Source organism: Perognathus longimembris, chromosome 1 (genome assembly GCF_023159225.1).
Source record: "Perognathus longimembris pacificus isolate PPM17 chromosome 1, ASM2315922v1, whole genome shotgun sequence".
Classification (NCBI taxonomy): Eukaryota; Metazoa; Chordata; class Mammalia; order Rodentia; family Heteromyidae; genus Perognathus; species Perognathus longimembris.
The window spans coordinates 63,455,298-63,481,454 of record NC_063161.1 but is presented as its reverse complement, the minus strand read 5'-3'; the positions used below and the strand labels follow the sequence as shown (position 1 = coordinate 63,481,454).

The window sequence follows — 26,157 nt, the reverse complement described above, 5'->3', positions numbered from 1 at the left end:
ATTTGGGGGAGGGATTTTCCTAATAATTTTCAATGAACTAATAGTAATGTCTTTGGCATACTTTAATAAATAATAATGTCTTCAGTGACTTTCAGAAGCATTAGGGATTTTATTTTGTCTTTAATGGAAAAAGTTCCTTTTGGAAAGATGAAGGGTGAATAATTTCAAAATACAATGCAACTATGCACAGAAACTCAATAAAAGCAGATTGGGGGGTAATAACAGAAGAGACAAGAAGAGAGAGGATTAGTTATTCTGAGCAAGACATAATATATGCACATCTAAATATCAAAGTGAAGCTCCTTGGTGCAATTAACACACACTTGAAAAAAAAAAAAGAAGAGGCTAGGTGCTGGTGGCTGACACTCAGCTACTCAGGAGGCTGAGAGCTGAGGTTTGAGATTCAAAACCAGTCCAGGCAGGAAAATCAATGTGATACATATCTTCAGTTAACCACAAAAACCTGGAGGTAGAGCAGTGGCTCAAGTGGAAGAGCACTCTCTTTGAGCAAACAAAGCTGAGGGACAGCTTCTAGGTCCTGAGTTCAAGCCTCAGGACTGGTATCGAAAAAAAAAAAAGAATGACAGAAAAATAAAATAGACTCTGACTGGTGGTTTGGAAGCCTGTGAGATTGAAGAAGAGTCAAGGAAGCTGAGGAACGAGGTTGAATACCATCTGAATGTATTTGTGTGAGACAGGTTGAAACTGGTTGAAGAAGGAGAAGTAGTGGGTCAGGGAAGAATGCCAGAGGGGGTGATGTCAATTCAGATACATCCTATAAATATGTGGAAATGTCACAATGAAACCTACCCCACCACCAATGCAAGGAAGGAACAGAGGGAGGGAGAGAGGAAGGGAGGAAGGAATGAAAGATAGAATTAGAAGAGAAAGGGTGGGAGAGAAAAAGAAAGAAGAAAGAAACAAAGAAAAGAAGAAAGAGGAAAGCAAGCAATGAAGGAGGGAAGGAAAATGAAGGAGAGGGAGGGAGAGGAAGGGAGGGAGGAGGGAAGGAAGGAGAGAAAAGAACAGATACACAGAGAAGAGAAAGGGGGAAGAAATTAAAAAATCCCTTTGTATTGAAAACCATTACTGATTGATTGTTCCTTCTCTCTCTAGGTAACTTTACTCTCATTTTTGGTAGAAACAGAAGTTTCATTCCTTGACTACATCAAGGGAGGGTAAGTCATTCTCTGAACATTTCCCATTGTTTAAACATTTCCCTGAATGTGTACCAGAAATGCTACAGACAGAAGATTCCCAAGCAATTGGGGATCAATTTTGTGCACTATAATGGCTGACCTACTGCCCTTTTGAATCAAACATAAACATAAAACCTTGTTTATTGCTGTGTGCAGGTGACTCATTCTTCTAATCCTAGCTGCTCAGGTGTCTTAGATGGGGGGATCAAATTTTATGTCAGCCCAGGCAGAAAAGTCCATGTGACCCTTACCTCCAATTAACCACTAAAAAGTAAAAAATAGTGCTCTGGCTCAAATGGTAGAGTAGAAAAGCTAAGAGACAGTGCCCAGGTCCTGAGTATAAGCCCTGGTATCATCACCAAACTACAACAAAAAATAACTCACTTACCAAGAGCCATTAATTTGGGGGACATATTGAAATTTTTCTCCAACCAAGATGAAAACCTTCCCTTTCCTTTTTTAAGTTTCACTTGTTTTGGTTTATTTTTATGTTAATTTTGTTATCAGGGTGATGCACAGCTTTGTACAGCCCAGGCTGGGCTAGATCTCATGGTATAGACCAATCTAGCCTCAACTTTTCATCCTCCTTCATCATCTACCTAGTGTTGAGATTAAAATCTGATACCACTATACCCAGGAGAATATTTTTATGTGCCCAACACACAAAAGTTCTGCCTCTGAGCTTTTTTTTGTGTGTTAATGGCTGGTGCTCTACCACTTGAGTTGCAGCTGCACTTCCAGCTTTAAAAAAAAATTATTAGAAACAAGAGTCTCACTGACTAGCTAGGCACCAGCAGCTCATGCCTATAATCCTAGCTATTCAGGAGGCAGAGATCTGAGGATTGCAGTTTGAAGCCAGCTGGGACTGGAAAGTCTGTGAGACATATCATTAATCATAGGAAAAGCTGAAAATGGAGCTTTGGCTCAAGTGGTAGAGCACTAGCCTTGAAAGGAGCTTGAAGACAGTGCGCAGGTCCATAGTTCAAGTCCCAGAACTGGCAAAAAAAAAAAAAAAAAGAAAGAAAGAAAGAAAAAGAAAAAAAAAAGAGTCTTACTGAGTTTTCCTGCCCAGGCTGTCTTTGAACCACAATCTTCAACTCTCAACCTCCACAGTAATTAAGATTACAGGTGTGAGCCATCAACCCCTTGTCCAACATATAAGATTTTTAAAAATGTTTTAAAAAAGTATTTTAAAAAATTTTAAATTGTTATTATAAAGGTGATGTATAGAAGGGTTACATTTCTTTTTGGACAATGTCACCCCTTCCCTCACTCTCTTACAGTTCTCTTCTCCCCGCCCTGCATGCCCCCCCCCCCCCGCCTGTTTCCACCCACAAGTTGTATAGTTCCTTTTCCACATAGTGTCTAGTGAGTACCACTGCTATATGTCTTCACCCTTTGCCCCTCCATTTCTGTGCCTTCCCCTACCCTTTAAAAATTATTTCTAGAATAACAGAACAGTTTGTAGGTTTGATTTAAGTTTACATGCTAACTTCAGAATATTAAAGGGATGTTCTTTGAAATAAAGTTGTAAAAATAAAAAGGAATAGGAAACAGGGATCTTAATACTCTGTTGGATCTCAGCCTGGAATATTTTTTTAAGTGGTCATTGCAACTCTTTCTGAAATTGCATTAAGTCCCAAGAGATCCTGTGTTGGTCATATATTATAAATTCTTTGATCCTGGGCAACACAGGAGTCTTTCCAATTTCTCCCCTATTTTTAGCTTCATGTTTGTAACCTGATCTCCTGAAATTGGGGAAAATTCTTATGGCCTCACAGTATAAACTATTCACAATGTCTTATGTGTTAGCTTTTATTTTATACTTATACTCTATGAAAATGGTGAGGCAGTTTTTTTAATTTGATTAAATTTGATATTGTGCATTTGATTGTGCTTAATAACCTCATGATGAATAGCAATCAAGAAAAGGGAAAGTTATGCCTGTAATCCCAGCTACTCAGGAAGCTGAGGCCTGGAGGATCACAGTTCTAAGCCAGCATAGGCCACAATATCTGCAAGATTCTATCTCCAAAAGGGGGGGGGGGAAGCAAATAGCTGAGCTGGAGACATGGCTTAAGTGGTAGAGGGCCAGCTGTAATAAAGTGCAAATCAAATCCTTGAGCATTGACCTCTAGACTGCCAGAGAGAGAGACAGAGACAGGGAGACAGAGAGACAGGGAGAGAGAGAGAGACAGACAGACAGACAGACACAGAGAGATGAGGAGAGAATTTAGCAAACCTTTTCCTAATTGTGAATTACTAATTGCTTTCCAATACTGACACCCCCATACAGTGTTGCCAGAGAAAGGAAGGGAAACAGAAATGAAAACAAATGATGGGAGCAAAGATAGTTTCCTTTAAAATAAGGTGATTACTGCTATATATTCTTGTCTAAGTAAATAAAACCAAAACAATATGTGTGAAGGAAGTCTTCACCATGTAGAGATATCCTGCAGTCTGCCTCCTGCAGTTACAATGGTAGTTTCGATAAAGTTAGAGGGGGGAAAAACACAAAGTAGAAAAAGTGTTTGCCAAGTCTCCAACATGTGTGCATATTTTTTATTAATAGAAGGTGGAAAAATAGAAAGTTAAATTAGTCATAATTGGGTTTGCTACTGTATCTGAAAGGAATATGAAAAATCTTGTCTATGTATACTATATTACTTGTATGACAATTTATCTAACAGGGGTGTACAGTATGTTTTTAAATGTTGTAATTAAACATTACCTATCTTTCAGTATTATTATACATATATAAAGTGAAATAGAGGGTAATTAAGGTTAATCTTTGACAATGGAACAATTTTATGTTTGTGCTTGTGCTGCGGTTTGAACTCAGGGCCTGGGTACTGTTCCTTAGCTTTTTCACTCAAGACTGGTGCTCTACCACAAGAGCCACACACTTCTGCATTTTCTAGTTAATTGGAAATAATAATCTTTCTTGCCTGGGCTAGTTATGTGTACCTGTCTTTAAGGGCTAATTTGATTTATGGGCTTAGCTGAGCAAATAAGATGAATGCATTATAAAAACTAGCCAAAAGGGCTGGGAATATGGCCTAGTGGCAAAGTGCTTGTCTCATATACATGAAGCCCTGGGTTCAATACCACAGCATCACATATGTAGAAAGAGCCAGAAGTGGCGCTGTGGCTCAAGTGGCAGAGTGTTAGCCTTGAGCAAAAAGAAGCCAGGGGCAGAGCTCAGGCCCTGACTTCAAGCCCCAGGACTGGCAAAAAACAAACAAAAAACCAATCAAAACAAAAACTAGCCAAAATCAGAAGTAGACATATTGGCCCAAATCCAATTTGAATGTGACATTCTTGAAAACTATTTTTAAAGAATATTTTCCCTTCTCAATTAAGCAATACCCTTTTTTGTCTAGACTATGGGCCTATATCATTTTATGACACAAGGTAGAGAAAAAAAATTAATTTTTTATTTCTTTTTTTTCTTTATTGTCCAAGTGTGGTGCAGAGGGGTTTACATATTCATATGTAAGGCAGTCAGTACATTTCTTGTTCAACTAAGGCCATACCACCCTGAACGCTACCTATCTCCTCTGATTTCGGAAGCTAAACAGGGTCGGGCCTGGTTAGTACTTTGATGGAAGAAAAAATATTATTTAATAGAATACTAACATCCAAAAGAAACTCTGCTGCAGAATAATAAAAACTGTTAACCTCTGGACTGTTTATTCTTAGTTATACTATTACTTAGTTATTACTATTACTATACTAATTATACTATTGAGACCAGAGATCCTGGAGAGCCAATCAGAGCAGCGGCCCCCTCCCTTAGAGGCTCTTCATCCCTCACCATGGCCCTGAGCAGTCCCGTGTGCAGACCCCTAGACATCCCATCACCATGGCCCTGAGCAGTTATAAAGGAGATCCTCTGAGTATTAGATCAATGGCTCATTGTCACTGGGAGGCCCCACATGAACAAGGGACCGATTTGACCCCTGAGGTGTGTGCTATAATGGGCATCCAATCAGAGGGGCGAATGGATTGGCTCTGAGGACTGCCATAGCCCGCAAGCTGTCCAATGATGTTGAGAATCACATAGCTCTCTCCTGTTAACCCTGCACACTGCACTCCAAACAGTGCCCTCCCTTGGTACCCCTAATGTCTATCAGAAGCTCTGCTTGTTCTTCAATAACTCTGCCATTTTACTTCTCCCTCTGTGTCTGTGGTTTCATTCATTAAGACCATAGAGAAAAGGGCCTAACACAGGTGTTACAGTTTTTCAGTATGTCTATATACATTTATTCCTAAGATAGTTTTGTTTCTTTTTATTTCTTTAATAAAAACAATTTTAGACATTAAAACACAGATCCAGTTGTCTAACAAATTCATTTAGTAATTCCCTAATGAGTTTTTAAATATTTTAATTGTCATTCGTAAGATAATGTCAGACCCACTTCTAATTACAGTTCACCTGTAATCTAAGATCCTTTGTTGAATAGGATAATTATGTTTTAAACAATTTATTCAACTACAGATTGTGTATTACCACATTCTGAACAATTCTTAGTATAAGTACCTAAGGACAAAAGCTGTAAGTTTCAAATTTGATTTCCTATTGTTCAGTCCTCCGGGCATCTTATGTCTTCATGAAGCTCCATCCCATCGACATGACTGGAAAACAAGTATCTATGACATGGGTGCATCTCTTTGAGTGATAGATGAAGGAAAAATAAGTCAGAGATTTCTGTTGTACCTTAAGTTCTTGCTAAGCTATGGGAATCACATGAACCCCAAACCTGAGTCTATGCTTTTCTCAGAATAGGGAATACATTGGAAACTTAGAGGCTGGATGCTAGTAGCTCACACCTGTAATCCTAGCTACTCAGGAAGCTCAAACCTGAGGATCATAGTTTGAATCAACCTGAGCAGGAAAGTCCATGAGTCTCTGATCTCTTAGTTAACCACCAAAAAGCCAGAAATGGAGTTGTGGCTCATGTAGTAGAGCATTGCCCTTGAGTGAAAAAGCTAAGGGACAGGGCCCAGGTGCACATGCACACAGACACACAGAATCTAAGCAAATGAAAGGGAGAGTAAATGAAATATATATATATATATATATATATATATATATTTCATAGTCTCATTTAAAATCTCACTTGAGTTTCTTCATGCTGCTTATATAAAAAGCAAGTTGAATGCCAATAAGTGGCTTTATCAACAAGCCCCACGAGGACTTTTTTCTTTAAAAATGTTTAAAGCAATAGCAATAATGCCTCAGTTCTGTACAATTTATGGCGTAGCTGGAAGCATGTGGCCTTAGAGAACACATTTTGCTAGAATATTCAGCACTATAAGTTTTTTTCCTCAGCCAGTTCCTTCCTTGAAGACTCAATATTCATGTCTAAGATTTTTTTAAGAGCACTTCTTTTGGTATCCAAGTGCTTTATATTCATCAGATCAGTGGAAAGCTAAGCCCTACAGCACAGAATGGGGAGAAGTCTAATAAAAACAAAGCCATTTGGCTTCTATAAATATATTCATAGCAAACATTTTCATATCTCAGGTGAACTTTCCTACACTGAAACTTACCAAGTAAACTTTTACACATATTAAAAAGACTCTGAAAATTATATTCTGAAAAAGAAATGCCAAAATAAATTAAATACCTAATAATAATTTTTAAAGCCATAACTAGCCAGGCCCAGGTGCTGGTGACTCACGTCTATAATCCTAGCTGTTCAGGAGGCTGAGATCTGACCAAAACCAACTCAAAGAGAAGACTTTAGTCTCCAATTAACCACCAAAAAGCTGGCAGTGGAGCAGTGGCTCGAGTGGTAGAGCACCAACCTTGAGCAAAAAACCTAATGGACAGCATCTAGGCACTGAGTTCAACCCCTACTACCAGCACAAAAAATAAATATAAATAAATATTGCTGTGGCTAAGGCTTGATTTTAACATTTATATTAAATTTACAAATGCAAAACATATCAGTGTTTTTAGTGGGATTTGAACTCAGGACCTTGAGCTTTCAAAAAGGCAGGTACTCTACCACTTGAGTCTCAACTCTTCCCTTTTGGGGGGCTTTAATTTTTTTAGATAGGCTAACATGGTTTTTCCTCCAGGACCATTATCTGAAAGATGAGTCTCTCCAACCATCCATGAAATATAGCTGGGTCCACAGGTGTGAAACATCACGTCCAGCTTTATGATTTTCTGTCCTCTCGGTCACCATAACTAGTATTACAGGCCCAACCCCCTGCACTCATCCCAGATGTCCAGTTTTACGCTTTAGGAGTATGATTTTATTGACAGTTCATGTTATTCTGCAAATAAATTTTTTCATTGCTATTCATTTCACGGTCAAAGAGAACACTACATAGATACTTCTTATAAGAAATAATCTTAATTTAGCTCAAGTACTCATGGTGTTTTTTGTGTCAAGCAGTGTTTTGTTATGTTTTAGTTAGAGTGGACACATTTAGGCAAGCAAAATGGACACAATGATGCAACAACAGTAACAAATTTCTGCAAAACTATGACTAGCACTAGAAAAGCAACTTTTAATTCTTTTTGTACTAAGGTTGATTAGTTATTGATTCTTTACATAGGGTCTTGCAGGAAAATATTTGAATCATCTATTTCTCTGCAATAATTCCATTAAGTATTTTGCTGTCTCAAGTATTTCTGTGTGTGTGTGTGTGTGTGTGTGTGTGCGCGCGTGCACGCGTGCCAGTATTGGGCTCTTGAACTCAGGGTCTGAGTGCTGTACCTTAGCTTTTCTTTCACAGCTGGCATTTTACCTCTTGAGGCACAGCTCCACTTTCCAGCCTTTTGCCGGTTAATTGATAATAAAAGTCTCAAGGACTTTCCTGCCTAGGGTAGCTTTAAGCTGTGATCCTCAGACCTCAGCTTCCTGAGAAGCTGGGGCATGAGTCAGCATGACACCCAGCAAGATCGCTATTTTTGTGACAAACTTCCTGTAACTAATAGACAGGTAAAAGTAGTCGGAATTTTGACAAAGCAGCAAAGTTTGAATTATGCAACATCTCTATATTGTCAGTAAGTAGTTGAACTCCTTTTTTTGACTTGTACATGGCAGTCCTGGGGCTTGAACTGAAGGTTGGGCACTGTGCCTGAGCCTTTTGCTCAAGGCCAGTAAATGAAGAAGGCTGAAAAAGGAAGTACTAAAAGAAATATCTATATTAGTAATAATATGAAAATATATGTCCACTGCCCGTCTCAAGGACTGCCCTGGCCTTTCTGGCTTTGAGCTACCCATCCTTCCATCTCAGACTCCTAAGTAGCTAGGATTACAGTTGTGGGCCACTGGTGCCTGGTTGAAGTAGTTGGACTTCGTTTATTTTTATTTTTTACTTTTTTTTCCTTCATTGTCAAAGTGAGGTACAGAGGAGTTACAGTTTCATATGTAAGGCAGTGAGTACATTTCTTGTTCAACTTGTTACCTCCTCCCTCATTTTTTCCCCTGCCTCTCCACTCCCCCTTTCCTGCTCCCCCCTCCCCTACCATAGGTTGTACAGTTGGTTTCCACCAAATGGTTTTGTAAGTATTGCTTTTGGAATCGTTTGTCTTTTTATCCTTTGTCTCTCCATTTTGATATTCCCTTTCCCTTTCCTAGTTCTAATACATACATATATATATATATATATATTATCCAGGGCACTCAGATGAGCTATAGTGAGAGCAGGCGTACAACCACAGGAAGGGAATACAAGAGAAACAAAACAAAGGTACCGTTTCACATGCCATGTTGAAAATAATTACAACAATGATATAACACTTGTTCCATAACGTGGAGTTCCATTTCAATTAGCATCATCTTATGTGTTCATAAGGACATAGCTATTGGGCTATTGTGGTCTTCTGCTATGTCTAGCCTAAACATGTACTAATTATTCCCTATGAGGGAAACCATACAGTCCATGTTTCTTTGAGTCACTTAGTATGACTTTTTCCAAGTCCTTCCATTTTCTTACAAATGGCGTAATGTCATTCTTTCTGATAGATGTACAGAATTCCATTGTGTATATGTACCACATTTTCCTGAACCACTCATCTACTGAGGGGCATCTGGGTTGGTTCCATATTTTAGCAATGACAAGTTGTGCTGCAATGAACATTGTTGTGCTAGTGGCTTTAATGTGTTCTTGCTTGTAATCTTTGGGTAGATGTCCAAAAGTGGGGCTGCTGGGTCATAGGGGAGCTGCATGTTTATCCTTCTGAGGCACCTCCATACTGCTTTCCAGAGTGGTTGAACAAGTTTACATTCCCATCAGCAGTGTAGTAGGGTTCGCTTTTGGCCACATCCCCTCCAGCATTTGTTATTGTTAGTTTTCCTGATAATGGGCATTCTTACTGGGGTGAGGTGGAATCTCAATGTTTTTTTGATTTGCATTTCTTTTTTTTTTGGCCAGTCCTGGGCCTTGGACTCAGGGCCTGAGCACCATCCCTGGCTTCTTCCTAGCACTCTGCCACCTGAGCCACAGCGCCCCTTCTGGCCGTTTTCCATATATGTGATGCTGGGGAATCGAACTGAGAGCTTCATGTGTAGGAGGCAAGAGCACTCTTGCCACTAGGCCATATTCCCAGCCCTTGATTTGCATTTCTTTTATGGCCAATGATGTTGAGCACTTGGCCATTCTCATTTCCTCTTCAGAAAAGTCTCTTTTTAGGTCTTTAGCCAATACCAAACTTCAAGCTGTATTACAAAGCTATAGTAATAAAAACAGCTTGGTGTTGGCACAAGAACAGGCCTGAGGACCCATGGAACAGAACTGAAGATCCAGAAATGAACCCACAGAATTATGCCTTCTTAATCTTTGACAAGGGAGCCAAAAAAAATAGGATGGAAGAAAGACAGCCTCTTCAACAAATGGTGCTGGCAAAACTGATTCAACACCTGTAACAAGTTAAAACTAGATCCTTATATATCACCCTGGACCAAAATCCATTCCAAATGGATCAAAGACCTCGAAGTAAAAACAGATTCCCTTGGGCTCCTTGGCAAAGGATGAAACTTCCTTAAGGCCCAGAAATGCAACAAATCAAAGAAAGTATGGACAAATGGGACTGCATCAAACTGCAGAGCTTCTGCATAGCAAAGCACATAGCTTGCAAGATAAACAGAAAGCCCACAGATTGGGACATCTTTCCCGGCCATACAATTGGACAAAGGCTTCATATCTAAAATGTACGTAGGACTCAAAAAAACTAAATTCCTCCAAAGAAAATCCTCAAAGAACCAATGGCCCCCTCAATAAGTGGGCTGTTTTTTAATTGGAAAAGTTTAGTCCATAAAAATGAAAGGGAGGTTTAGCCCATAATGAAATGGGCTGGGGCTGGGAGATACATGCCTGAAGTGACTGACCCAAGCAAGGACTGCGGGCTTGGTGGCCTGAAGTTCGCATGCGGGATCTCCAGGCACGTGGGTATGGATCTGTGTGTCGGATTCACTACAGCAGGAATGCAGGAGGCACCATCGTTTTTGTCTAGTGTGCACTATGGAGCAGGACACGGGGTGAAGAAGGAATGGGGGCGATCACTCCGCATGCCCAGGCCTCAGCACTACCCCTCTCTGCCTCCCCTGTGCCCCGCGGCTCCCACCCCCTGGGACCCCCCCATGCCCCTGAACCCCATGACCCTAACTCCGCGCCCCCCCCATGTCTTGTCGTGCATAGCTTTCAGAAAAGGAGAAGAGTAAACCAGGGATGCTGTCTAAGTATATATTTTAGATGCATTAGGAAGATACACAGAAAAAGAAGTCTGAGCTGTTATTATGAAGTACAAATATTTAACAGGCAGAGCTCTTCATATATATATAGAGAGAGAGAGACACATATATATGCAGTATATATCTGTAGCTCATATATATATTATTTCTTTATTCTAAAGTACATTTTTATATTTATGTTCTTTATACTAATATATTCCAATATATATGCTATATAATATAATGTATTTTTTATTCTAATATATTCTCTGTGATATAGTATGTGTGTAATATAACATATATGATGTATATGTGATATATGTAATATAGCATATATAATATAATGTATTAGCATAGCATATTAGTATAATAAAATCATACATAATAATACTGCACATTAATAAAACTATATGTGATGTTTTTATTTATATATTTATATGAAGAATAAAGCATATGTAAGAAAAAGGAACTGCTATTGGACTTTCTTGAAACTCAGCTAATACTTGTCTGTTTTTTAAACTATAAAATGGCAAGTCAAGTAACATTTCCTAAGCAAAATATTTTCAGGGTTGATATGTGATTTCTTTAAATGGATGTTCTATCAAGAGTCATCTTGTGTGAATTCAGATTTTTTTTTTTTTTTTTTTTTTTGGCCAGTCCTGGGCCTTGGACTCAGGGCCTGAAGCACTGTCCCTGGCTTCTTTTTGCTCAAGGCTAGCACTCTGCCACTGAACCACAGCGCCACTTCTGGCCATTTTCTGTATATGTGGTGCTGGGGAATTGAACCCAGGGCCTCACATATACGAGGCAAGCACTCTTACCACTAGGCCATATCCCCAGCCCCAGATTTTTTTTATTTTGACATATGACTGATTCTTTTTTCTGTAATACCAGGCTTCCCACCATTTTAGAGGATAAAAAGAAAACACTAACAAGATTATCGATGTTGTTTTGCTTTGCGTGTATGAAAAATCATTTCTCAAAGTTTTAAAAAAATCTCTCACATATCCTGAAGTTTTTGTAGTATTCACATTTTTCTTTAAGACATTTATTAGTATTTTCTAAACATGCAGAATGTGGCACTCTGTATAATAAGTGTGCATTGTGATATGAATATATGAAATGGATAAGCTATTTTCCATAGCAAATATGCAGTTGAATTTTCAGTTCTACTTTTGATTATGAGTTCAGCGATAGCTTGTGGCCCCTGCTACTATTGTGTTTAATAATAGAAAGTCAGAATTGTGTGTTCTGTGAGTTCAAAGATGGTATGGTATTTGTTGTTGTTTCTTTTCATCAGTAATGTGGTGCTTGCCTACTGACTGATGCTGGAGAAATGTGTGTTGTGTTTTGGTTTTTCAACGTATCATCTCTGAAGGGCAAGCTTGGCTCTGTCAGGGAAATCCACCGGGAGCTGCTTTATGGAAGGACAGACTTACTTATTCATTTTTTTTGTTTTTCTTTCTCATCTGAATACTGCTGCTGCTAACAAAGCAATAGAGAGAGAATTCTTTTTGACATGTAACATAAAGAATGAATCAAATCTTGTCATCAATCAATTGCCACCTATGTATTAAAGATTTGGCTTTCCTTCTTGAGTGTCTCCTTTGCTCTGGGATTACCAAATTGCTTTATTTACCATTTATTTACCATCCATCATTTTGTTTGTTTAAAAATTGTGCATAATCTACTTGGTTTTGTAATTTTATCTTACTATTTAGAGCTTTATCTGATTAATTCTAAACCTAACTCCTCCTCCTCCTCCTCCTCCTCCTCCTCCTCCTCCTCCTCCTCCTCCTCCTCCTCCTCCTCCTCCTCCCCCTCCGCCTCCTCCTCCTCCTCCTCCTCCTCCCCCTCCTCCTCCCCCTCCCCCTCCCCCTCCCCCTCCCCCTCCCCCTCCCCCTCCCCCTCCCCCTCCTCCTCCCCCTCCCCCTCCTCCTCCTCCTCCTCCTTTTGATGGTCCTGGGGGTCAAGTCCTTGGTGCTGTTTCTGAGCTTTATCATCCAAGGGTACCTAGTGCTCTAACACTTGAGCCACAGCCCCATGTCTGGCTTTTTGGTGGTTAGTTGGAGGTGAAAGTCTCGTGGCCTTTCCTACCTGTCCTGCTTTAAACCATGATCCTCTTAGCTCAGCCTCCTGAATAACTAGGATTACAGGCTTGATTTTTATTTTGTATATGCCATATAGTTTTTTTACTTAGTAGCCATAAGTTTTCGTTGTTGCTTTGATAGGTATAACTTTGACTTTGAGGGGAATTTTGTATTTATAACTACTGAAGTATTTCTTCCATAAACAAGGAAGAAGTTCCTGGTTGCTGGCATTATTTATGTTCATAGTCTAGGTTTTCTCTATCTGTAAATGGAGAAAATAGTCTTATCAAACTATAATGAGATTAGTTGGTATAAACTATGTAAATAAACACCATATAAATTTAAGTATATTATTATAGGTTATGATAGCTATACAAGCATATTTAATGCATATAAATTATGCATATAAAAGTCTGTCTGAGAGATTATATTCCACGGTGCTTGTTACTCCTAGAAACCGACACTCAAAAGACAAGAATGACACAGTGTTGCAGTGCTCATAGCCATCCCAGCCAGAGCACTGTCTGCAGGAGTGGGGTATGATTTCCTGCTCACAGATGATGCCTCTGTGATTGACTGCATGCCTGCCTGGACCATTCAGTGCCTGGGTTAGAGGACCAAGGGAGACATGGCGAACACAAAGTACTTTCTACTGATGCCATATGTTCTTGGCTACCCTAGAACACGCATAAATGAATGTACTCATTCAGCCAGAAATTGTAGTACGATTCCAAGATGTGTAAAGCATTATGAAAATACTGTTACAAGAAGGAATTGGGTCAACACACCATCTATTACAGCAGAGGAGAAATTAGTCCATAGACAAAACTTCTGAAGTTACCAATACAATAAATTCAAATGTGTTATTTTTCATTCATGAGTGAGTGTGTATATGCAGTGGCTTTTTGCTAGTTATTTTGGAGACAGAATCTCACAGACTCTTCTCCGTGGAGTAGCTAGGATTGCAGGTGGGAGCCACAGGTGCACAGCTGTTTTGTTTGTGTTTTTTTTACTCTTAATGAAGTGTCATTTGAATAAGATAAGGAATATATTGATGAATTTGTTTTTATTATGAATGTATTTGATTACATGCTTATGTCAAGAACAAGTTTGCCCAAGCATAGAGTTACATTTTGTATCATCATCAGCATTATCATCATCATCAAGGAAATCTGTACAGTATTACTGTTTTTATCTGGTTTGGGACATAACAAACACCATCCTTCATTGTGTTGCTAAGGTGGCCAGGAAGGTTGCACATATTCTACTGGAAAAACAATGTACAGTAGGGATTCAGAATTAATTGGGAATTCAGTGTGAATTCAATGCTGATATTTTACTCTTGCTGTGGAAGTTATTAAGTTTTGTGGGCACATGTTTCCTTATATGTAAAAAGAGGATAATAAATACTGTAGCCCTTTGTTACATGCAGGTATACAGATCCAAGGAGATTATTCCGTGTGTGTGTGTGTGTGTGTGTGTGTGTGTGTGTGTGTCTGTGTTTGTGTGTGTGTGTGTGTGTGAAGCAGAATTTCAGAAAATTAAGGGCAAAGAAACAGCTGGTCCCACAATGATTTAATCACAGCTGATGATAATTCAGGTCAAGCAGAGGTTCTGTGCTTCAACTGAGCTGGGTCATGAGCACTTGAAAATTTAGAATTCAAAGTTTTGTTCTGAAATTATTCTTTTTTGTTTCAATTGTTATTTGGGGCTGGGCTCAGTAGCTCACATTTGTAATCCCAGCTACTCAGGTGGCTGAGATCTGAGCATCACAGCTCCAAGCCAGCCCAATCAGGAATTAACCACCAAAAATCTAGAAGTGGAGCTGTGGCTCAAGTGCTAGCCTTGAGCTAAAAAATAAAGGGACAGCTTCCCAGTCCTGAGTTCAAGCCCAGCACTAGCACAGAAACAAGTTACTTCTTTTTGACCATGGGTGATCAAAATCATGTATACATCCATAAATTATGTAAGTCTATTAAATACCTTATTGAATTATTATTAAATTAATTGCTACAACATAGGAAGCCAAACATTATAAATAATGTGTACATGTGATATACATGTATTGTGCATATGAAATCAGTTTTATACGTATAAATGTTTATACATGTACGATTGCTTGGTTTTAAGCTGCTGTCAGTTTCAGTGTGAACTCAGGGCCTTACATGTGGCTCAACTTGCTTGGTCAGCTGTCACTTTACCTCTTGAGCCATGCTTCCAGTCTGCCATTTTGCTGGTTAATTGTTGATACATTCTCTTGAACATTTGTGTCCTTGCTGGCTTTGAACTATGATTGAACTTAATCTCAGATTCCTGAGTAAAGATTACAAGCATGAGACATTGACCTTTCTTTCTATTTTTAAAAATGCCATTTCTGGGGCTTGAACTCAGAGCCTTGAAATCTCTCTTGTCTTTTTCACTTATGGCTGGTGCTGTGCCAGTCGAGCCACAGCTTCGCTTCTGGCTTTTTGCTGGTTAATTGGAGATGAGAGTCTAACAGACTTTACTGTTTTTGAAACTCAGTCCTAAGACCTCAGCTTCCCAGGTAGCTAGGATTACAGGCATGGACCATCAGCACCAGGCTTATATTTTTTCTTAAGATGTTGGATTACAATTAATTAAAATTTTGGTTCTTGGCTAATGGGCAGCAGAATGACAAAGCAAGGTGCAGGAGGTCACAATTCTTTTCAGTATCTCAAATGGGTTTATGTGGAAATATTCTCTCAAATGTATAACTCTATTCCTTTTTCTAAAAGTTTTACTCATTTTAGTCTGTGGTGGGTTAGGACTATGCTCCAAATTAGTTAATATCTTAGCCTAGTAACCTTATTTCTACTCTGAGAAAAAAGCAAAGTCACTACACAGCTATAATGGGAATCTACATTAAATTTTGTTAAATATACGCACAGAATGTTCACTCCTTTGGGAGGAAAAGCGTGTATATTTGAATGACATTTTAGAGAAGAAAGGAGAAATGATTTTTCTTTTTGGCAAGAAAAGTTCAACTTACTATACCTTACTGTGTCTGGAGTCAAATCCAATCCTGTCATCAGTTCCAAGCAGTAAGACCTGTTGTTCTGTGTGTCAAACATCATTTTTTATTAAGCTGGGTGCTGGTAGCTCACGCCTGTAATCCTAGCTAATCAGGGAGGCTGAGATAATGTGGATCACAGCTTGAAGCTAGTTTGGGAAGAAAAGTCCATGAGACTCTTATCTGCAATTAATGACCAAAAAGCCAGAAATGGAGCTGTGGGTCAAGTGGTAGGGCACCAGTCTTGAGCAAAGAAGCCAAGCCAGAGCCTGAAGCCCTGAGTTCAAGCCCCAGTACTGACACCAAAAATGAACAAATACCCTAGAAACTTCTAGAACTCCTCATCTCAGTAATCATGTTTTCAAGTGATTTTGTTATTAATAGGAAATTTTTATAATAATATAAAATTATAGATTGTTACAGGAAATATGTCACTGTCAGGTATTTGTGGGTTTTGTATCTTTCTTGAGAAGAAAGAATGAGATGGAATATATAAATAATTACAAGTATCTCAAGTTTCTCAAATAAATGCCAACTTCTTGTTTCCAAGAGAGAAAAAATAAGGGTTAAAACAAAACACTAAACCCAGTTTAAAAAAATCTAATCCAGAAAAATCATTTGCATGACTAGGAAGTGCTGAAAACTTTACACACACACACACACACACACACACACACACACACACACACACACTTTATTCATCTCCCTCAGTAGAGCATTTTTGTGCTCTAAGAACTTCTGTGATGATTCCTTGTACATGCAATCCTCCACTTCTGACAAAGGAAAAAAGAAAAGTCCCTTTTTAAGAAATGTTGAAAACTTTACAGGATGTCCGTGGCTGGAGCCACGGAGTATCATCGTTAAGGACTAGCCTCCAGAAATGCCTGCATGATTCTATCTCCAAAACAGCCAGCAAGACAGGCTGGATTTGCAGGTCAAAGCTGAGCAAGGGCAAGGTGCTGAACTCAAACCCTAGCACCAGGAAATAAGATGAAAAGTACTATTGGAAAATGTAGTTTAAGGAGTGTCATTATTAGAAATGATTTTAGCCAATGCTAACCTTCATAGTGCAACAATTTCATGATAACTAGTAAACAAAAAGTATACAAAATAATAACAAGTACTGTCAGATGCCAGGGTAAACCAAGATACTCAGGAGGCTGAGATTAGAGGATCACGATTCAAAGCCAGCTGGAGCAGGAAAACCCATGAGACTCATCTCCAATTAACAAGCACAAAGATGAAAATGAAGGTGTGGCTCAAGTGGTAAGGTACCAGCCTAGAGTGAAAAAGCCAATTGAGATTACCTGGGCCCTGAGCTCAAACCCCACTGCCAACACAGCATAGAATAAAATCATGTAGAATAGAGTAAAATAAAATAACATATGTTGACACTAGATATTGGCAAATACCTGCATTTTGACTTCTTCATTAGAAAGCACTCTTCAAATATAAACTTACTTCACCCTGTATTTCTATTTTCCATTTTATACCATGTAAATAAAAACATATTAGGGTATGACCTTTGAAGACTTCCCTACATTATGCCATCTAACTGTGACATATTTGTTCACTTAAGAAAATGAGTGACACGGGGCTGGGAATATGTCCTAGTGGCAAGAGTGCTTGCCTCATATACATGAGGCCCTGGGTTTGATTCCTCAGCACCACATATACAGAAAATGGCCAGAAGTGGCGCTGTGGCTCAAGTGGCAGAGTGCTAGCCTTGAGCAAAAAAGAAGCCAGGGACAGTGCTCAGGCCCTGAGTTCACCGCCTAGGACTGGCCAAAAAAAAAAAAAAAAAAAAGAAAGAAAATGAGTGACACTACAAAACATAGCACTAATGGAAAATAACTTGCCCTTAATGTGATCATTTAAGTAGTAATAATTCTCCTTTTCTTATATTCTAGAACACAAATCAACTTTACTGTGGCTATTGATTTTACAGCATCTAATGGTGAGTATTATAATCACTCCCTTGTATGCATTATCAAGTGAAAAATACATTTTATGAGGTTTAGACATTTTATTCCTCTCTTTATAGACTTCTGAAAGTTTTCACAAAACATCAATGTCATGTTTCACGTATGTTTAACCTTATAAAGTAGTTCAGATATACAGAAAATTACAAGAACAAATGGACCATAGAACTTTTAAATCTTCAAATATTGTCATTTTCATCTCACATATTCTTAAAAAAAATACAGATTTGCTGTTTGGGAGGCTTAGGGGAGAGGTTCGAAGCCATCCCAAGCAGTAGAGGCTTTGAGACTTTAATTTCTAATTAACCAACAAAAATCCAGAGGAGATGTATGGCTCAAGTGCTAGAGCACCAGCCTTGGAAAAAAAAGCCAAGAAAAAGCATGAAACACTGAATTCAAGCACTAATAGTGGTACAAAAAAATGCAAATTTTACATATGATTAAGCCCATAGTATACCCCTACCCCATTCTTTGCCCTTCCCTTTTCCCATACCTGGACCTTCTGAAGTGTGTCTAATTTAATCATTATATAATTTTTCTGTGTGTAATCCAATCCTCTGTGTCTTACACAACTGGGTTAATTTATATTTATTTATTTTTAAGAATTGTCCTGAAAAACATCTTTATATCTCATTTATTAAGATGGATTGACATGAGGCTAACATGCTATCACTAGGCCATATTCCCAGCCCCATGGATTGACACATTAACAGTCTCTCTCTATATATGGATAGTAATAATTTGCCTATCAAACGTCTTAAGAAGGAAGTTAGTTGTTTCAAAAACAACTATTTGAAATCAGTTAGTTTATAACTTCAGTAATTATGTAACTTAATCAATGCAAACCTCATTTATTATTTTTATATTATTATTTTAAATTTAATTTATTATGTAATATATACTATTTCTATCTTAATTAATTAATTTTTTTGGCCAGTCCTGGGCCTTGAACTCAGGGCCTGAGCATTGTCCCTGGCTTCTTTTTGCTCAAGGCTAGACTCTGCCACTTGAGCCACAGCACCCCTTCTGGCTGTTTTCTATATATATGGTGCTGAGGAATCGAACCCAGCTTCACTAGGCCATATTCCCAGCCCTATTTCTATTTTATTTTTATCATTTTTTATTATCTAAGTAGTTGTACAAAGGGGTTACCATTCAATGAAGCAATTTATGAATACAGTGAGTTTTGGGAGGTTGTTTTGTTTGTGTGTGTGTGTCTGTCTGTCTGTGATTGTCCTAGGGCTTGAACACAGGGCCTAGTGGATGTCCCTGGGCTTTTTTGCCCAAGGCTAGCACCCTGCCACTTATGCCACAGCTCTACTTCTGGCTTTTTGATGGTTAATTGACAATAAGTATCTCGTGGACTTTTCTGTCCACACTGGCCTTGCACCAGGATCCTCTGCTCTCAGCCTCCTGAGTAGCTAGGATTAGCTCCTGGCTTCTTAGTTATCTTTTACTTGATGTTACCATTTGTTTATATTGATCTAAGATAGTCCCTGGATTATGATAGTTTGGCTTAATAGTTTTTCAACTTTACAAAGACAGGAAACCAATTCACATTCAACAGAAACCATACTTGATTTTTTTTTTTAATGTAGCATTTTCTTGAGCTAATGATGTGCTAAACACTGGTAGGAAGCGAGGCGAGAGCAGGCAGCCTTGTCTGCCAGGCAGCCTCATGGGCTTGGGAGAAACAGCTTCTCCTCTACAGATGGTGGGATTTCTAGTCTAGCATGGCTTCTGGTTCAGGTGTGTGAAATGGTTTGATTTACATTATTTTCACCTTACAATGTGTTTATTAGGATGGAACCCCATTCCATGTTGAGGATATATATTTCTTTTTTTTTTCCCAATTGCTTTTTGTACTCCCAACTCTCACAATCTAACCCCTTTACTTCCCATTTCTTTCCCAGTGACTCACATGTGACAAAATAATACTATTTTCAGTAAAGATAGCACCATGGAGAGAGCACTTAATCACATCCTCCTCATATACAAATAAGCAAACTGAAACCCAGAAAACCCTTTTACTAATAAATACATCCTCGTCTCTTCATTCTGGAGTTACAACTGCACAGGAGGAGATGATGCTGTAATTAAGATAATTTTTCACATACCTTAAATGAATTCCTTAACCTTTAGGTTTTTTCTCATGTGTATTGTTTAGCAAAGCATGAAACATGGAAGGCATGAAATCTGATTGGCTTAAAAATCGAGATTTTTTTGTTCACTGATGAAAGAGTGACGCTACCCAAACTTAATAGCATGAACTTCATTACAAGCTCAGATAAACGGGCAATCTTAATAGCCCAAAATGAAACAAAAGATTGAATTTGCAAATTACAAAATAAGAGAAAGATTAACAAAAAGAAGGAGGAAAAGGAGAGAGGAGGAAGAAAAGGAAGAAGGAAGAAGGAAGAAAACTTCCATAGTTTCTATCTGACTCCAGGTCCATGTACCTTTATTAGTGAAGTCTAGTCTTCTAATTACTAAAATAGGAACACAGGCCTATTCTTTACAAGGTTTCCAAAATATAGAGTGGGGAAGGGGGCATAGTCCCCAATCCACTCTCTGGGGTTACCAAAGAGAATGTAAGTATACAACACATGAGGATCTAAAATCCCCACTGAAATCCAAGCCAATCAAATTGGAAAGAGAATTACATCCAGAGACAAAATAAAAGCCATTGTCATAATGCAAGATTCGTTTAATATTAACAAGATAGTCATTAGATGAACTTGCAAGAACCACATGACTATCTCATGTGATGCAGAGAAAGTACTTAGCAAAGATGAAAACATCAAACACATCCCCATTGCCATTCCTCAGCAGAACAGTCATGGAAGAGCAATTTCCCTCCTGTGAATGTCTGTGAAAACCCCCACGGCCTGCCCCATCCTTCACAGCAAGTGCAAAGCTGGGTGCCTTCCCCTAAGTGTGCACCAGGAGTGGGCAGCCTGCTTCTAACACTGCCTCCAAGATGGAACTGGAAGCTATGGCCAAGGAGGTTGAGAAGAAAATGAAAATGACATGAAACAAACCCCTATCTCCTTGCAGATAGCATGGCCTTGAATATAGAAAATCATAGGAACATATTGTAAAACACACATGCACACACACACACACACACACACACACAATCTATAAGCTCTGAGAGACAAATGGCACATATACAGAAGCTATATGTGAAATACACTGGAACATGGTAAATTATAAATTATGTAGGACTCTAGGCATTCGCACACAGTGAGACCAAAGGAGGATATTCTTAGGGGAGGAACACAAAGGCATAAAAGCCTCTGTGCCTCTGATCCTATAAAATAATATTTATAACAGTGAACTCCAGAAAATGGAAATAAGTTTTTTTTGCTACTGTTTTTCTTTTATTTTTGTCTTGTTTTTTTGTTTGTTTGTTTGTTTGTCTGTTTTGGGGTGATTAAGGGGAGGCACAGAAATGGAGGGACAAAGGATGAACAAATGCAGCAGTGGTACTCACTGGACACTATCTGGAAAATGAAATGCACAACTTGTGGGAGGGGATGGGAGGGAAAAAGTGGGGATGGAGTGACATTGTACAAAAAGAAAAGTACTCTTTACCTGACTTATGTTACCCCTCTGTAATTCTCTCTCTCTCTCTCTCTCTCTCTCTCTCTCTCTCTGTGTGTGTGTGTGTGTGTGTGTTTGTGTGTGTGTGTTTGTGTGTGTGTGTGTGTGTGTATGCTGGTCCTAGGGCTTGAGCTCAGGGCTTGGGCTCTGTCCTTGATCTGCTTTTGCTCAAGGGCTCCATTTCTGGTTTTCTGGAGGTTAATTGGCGATAAGAGCCTCACAGACTTTCCTGGCCTGGCTAGCTTTGAACCAACCTCAAACTATGATCTTCAGATCTCAGCCTCCTGATCAGCTGGGATTACAGCTTGGTGATTTATGTTCAATATCTATCTTCTGTCCTCAGGCAACCCTGCCCAGCCCACTTCTCTTCATTACATGAACCCGTATCAACTGAATGCCTACGGGATGGCCCTGAAGGCCGTGGGAGAAATCGTTCAAGATTATGACAGTGATAAAATGTTTCCAGCCCTGGGATTTGGGGCAAAGCTGCCTCCAGATGGAAGGATATCACACGAATTTGCCTTGGTAAGGATGTCAACTGGATTGGTTATTTTGCAAAGAAGCTGGATATTTTCATAGTGATTCTCTGTTTATTTCCTACTCATTTGGGGGAGCAAACCCTACTGGCCTTAGATTCAGCTTTCAGTTCTGTTTTGGTAAATACTAGAGTGATCGTAATTGAGAAAAAAAACCAAACAGGATAACTATCCTAATTGCCTCTCATTTATGTATATGCTTCTGTGCTATGATTATATTCTCCTGCATAACAAACATCTCTAAAACCCAGAAGGGCAAAATCATTCTGTTCACAATTTCTGTTTCAAGAATTCCAGCTGAATATACCAGGAATCAGCAGGTCTTTTATTTTCAATGACTGGTGCCTCAGTGGGGTTATTTCAGTGGATAGATGTGTCTGGGATTGTATTCATTAGAGTCCTATGCCTGGGCTACAGATTGGCTTGCTCAGATCACCTCTGTGTCCTGGCTTTAGATGGCTAAAGTAGCCAGAGCCCTTTTTTTTTTGTTTCTGTGTGTGTGTGTGTGTGTGTGTGTGTGTGTACATGTGTGTGCCAGTCCTGGGTCTTGAACTCTGGGGCTGGGTGATATTCCTGAGCTTCTTTACTGCAAGGTTAGCACTCAACCACTTGAGCCACAGCCCCACTTCTGGATTTTAGTGGTTAATTAGGGCTCAGAGTCTCACAGACATTTCCCCCCAGGCTGGTTTCAAACTACAGTCCTCAACTCTCAGCCTCCTGAGTAGCCAGGATTACAGGCATGAGCCACTGGCGCCTGGCTTCTTCCAGCTTGCTTAATGCCTAAGAATGATGGTATCAAAAACTAAATGAGTGGCAGCGGGCTAGACTTGCTCTGGAACAGTGCCCAGGTCCTGAGTTCAAGCCCCAGGACTGGCAAAGAAAAAAAAGGTCACAAAAACTAAATGAAATCTATTCATATTCCTGCCAAATGTTTCTTCTCACCCTTTTGTGTGGTGTGTACCTCACTCTCTCCCCTCCCTTTCTCTCTCCTCTCTTTCCCTCCCTTTTCTGTGGTGCTTCTCTCTCTCTCATTTTTTTCGTTTTCTGCTTTTCTTTTCTCCATCCATTTCATAAAACAGAGTCAAGGTTGGGTTCTTGATACTTTTCCACTTATGTTGTTTTCCAGAAGGGCAGTTAAGTCCCTGGCAGCACAGACATGTAGAAACAGCTGTGCTTTGAAGGTATCTTCTCCACACGCTGGCTTTGCCAGTGTAACCAGCACTGCACCTGAGGGAAGGCCTCTATGCAGCAGTTAGCTCAGGAGAGCTCCCTTGGCAGGCCTGGCTTCCATCAGCATTTGGCCTCTGCCTTCCAGTGTGTGTGAAGCCTTCTTTTCATGGAAACATGCCAAAACATACTGTTGATTTTGATCTAAAACTCCCACCTCTCGAGAACTGGGAGAAATAGACTTTTCTGTGCTTTTATAAATTACCCTGAATTGGGTATGTATTTACAACTGCAGAAGAGATCAAATCTCCTTAAGGCTGAAAATGAGTCTACCAGATTGAGGACAGACACCATTATGTCAGTGCTCTTGTGAGTCAATTTCAGCATTACCACTGGATTTTTTTGTTTGAGATACTTAATGCTTTTGGGGATTACGGAGAGAGATCTGAGGGAGAGGGTACTCAGGGAAATAGTACTGGAATCAATAGTAAGCAATTACTGGAGCAGGTGTTGGAGGTTCACACCTGTAATCCTAGCTACTCAGGAGGCTGAGATTTGAGGACCATGGTGGAAGCCAGATAGAACAGGGAAGTCTATAAGACTCTCATCTCCAGTTAACCACCAAAAAGCTGGAAGTAGAGTTGTGGCTCAAGTGGTAGAACACATGAGGCCTGAGCAAAACTGCTCAAGGTCAACACCCAGGACTTGAGTTCAAGCCTCAGGACCAACACACACACACACACACACACACACACACACACACACAGAGTTTACAGAGTGTCAAGGTCAATTTGATGCTCAGTATCCTGTAGTTATAACATTCCAATATGGTAGAAGTTGGAAGTATGGTAGAAGTATGGTAGAAGTGTCATACAACTCATAACTGTGGTAAGAAGAGAATCTCAGCAGTTGTGACTCAACTTAGAGGCTCAGATATACAGCAGACGTCCAGAGACAAACTCAAACCCCAAATAGTCTTATTTCAGAATATTTGCTCTCTCTTTTCTTTTCTTTCTTTCTTTCTTTCTTTTTTTTTTTTGCCAGTCCTGGGGCTTACACTTAGGGCCTGAGCATTTTCCCTGGCTTCCTTTTGCTTAAAGCTAGCACTCTACCACTTGAGCCACAGGGCCACTTCTGTTTTTTTCTGTGTATATGGTGCTGGGGAATCGAACCCAGGGCTTCATGTATGCAAGGCAAACACTCTACCACTAGGCCATATTCCCTGCCCTCTCTCATTTCTTTTGTGTCAGGTAACAGGGCTTGAACTCAGGGCCTCAGATTCACTTTGCTTGGTAGCTTGGCCCTATCACTTGAGCCATACCTTCAGTTCAACTCTTTGCTTGATCTTTGGAGACAGAATCTCTTGGACTTTTCTGCCAAAGTGGCCATTGAATGTCCATTCTTTGCAGTTAGGATTACAGGTGTGAGCCATGGTGTCCAGCAGTGTGTATACTATTCTATTTTAAACCATATTCCATGAAGTACCTGTTCTCCTATAGCATGGTGTCATGCTTTATTGATATGAGGTTCTATATACTTGGAGGTCTTTGTGTGAGAGGATTCACCTTCTTCTGATGTATTTTACGTCATTGTACATTTTTCTTTCTATCCTTATTCTTGCTTTCCTTTTCTACCGTGCAGCTAAGGTTAGGAAAGGTTGCTAAAGTGTTTAATTCTTCCTCGAAATAGCCTGCATTCCACATTACCCAGGTCATATAAAAATGAGATTCTGTAACATTTTTGTTGTGTCTTAAAGAATTAAAATCACCCAGACACTTACAAAACCATAAAACTCTGTCACGTGATCCCACATTAAGGGCCTCAGGAAAGAAAGGTCATAGGCTATTTTAAAGCCTAGGCAAAGGAATGTTTCTTCTCACCCTTGCATATAATTTCTTTTAAAAACTGTCTCTCCCCCCTTTTTTGCCTCTTTCTACCCCTAAATTCATTTCTTGTAGTCCAACTTACACCAATAGCTATTGCTAAAGCGGTATTGGTTTTATTGTCTGTACTAGTTCTGCAGGGAGGAGCAATTTTATTGTGACATCTCCACATGCCCATACTGTAGTTCAATCAGTCTAAGGAGAGGCTGTGTGTGTGTGTGTGTGTGTGTGTGTGTGTGTGTGTGTGCCAGTTGTGGGGCTTGAGCTCAGAGTGTGGGTGCTCGGTGTGACCCAACCTTCTTTGGCTCAAGGCTAGAGCTCTACCACGTAAGCCACAGTGCCACTTTCTGCTGGTTTTTTTTTTTTCTGAGTAGTTTATTGGAGTTAAGAATTTCATGGACGTTCCTGAATCTCGTTCCTCAGATCTCAGCCTCCTGAGTAGTAGTGATTACAGGTGTGAGCCACCAGCACCTGAATGAAGGAGGGACTTTTTATTGTTTGCATCTTAACTTGTTCCTCCATCCCAGTCCCACACTAGCCACATAGAGACCAAAGCACGCAATTTATGAAAAAGAACAAGGATTTTTTTAATGTGGTGAAATAGCTCAACTTCAGGATTATCTACCATATTTCTTTCTTCAAATTTTTATTTGTGTTTTGTGCCCACCCTGAAGCTTGAACTCAGGACCTGAGTGCTGTTCTTTAGTTTTTTCACACAAGGCTGGTGCTCTACCATTTGAGCCTTGCAGCTTCACTTCCAGTTTTTGCTGGTTCATTGAAGATAAAAATCTCACAGACTTTCCTGCATGAGCTGACTTTGAATTTTGATCCTCAGATCCCAGCCTCCTGAGTGGCTAGGATTATAGGTGTGAGCCACTGATTTGAGCCAGTTCAATCTGCTTTTTAACAAGAAACAAATTAGTTACCTTCATAATTACATAAAAAGAAGCAGGCTTCTTATAACTTAT

General features: G+C 39.5%; 1 protein-coding gene across 4 annotated transcripts in view; it reads left to right on the top strand.

Moving 5' to 3' along the window:
• The window catches only part of Cpne8 (copine 8), a 272,518-nt gene that overhangs the window by 131,419 nt on the left and 114,942 nt on the right, over positions 1-26,157 (top strand). For all 4 annotated transcript variants that reach the window (XM_048366531.1, XM_048366539.1, XM_048366523.1 and 1 more), the window contains exons 13-15: positions 1,117-1,178; positions 17,926-17,972; positions 21,947-22,128. In XM_048366531.1, coding sequence (XP_048222488.1) covers positions 1,117-1,178; positions 17,926-17,972; positions 21,947-22,128 — 291 coding nt within the window. The remainder of the gene's footprint in view (positions 1-1,116; positions 1,179-17,925; positions 17,973-21,946; positions 22,129-26,157) is intronic.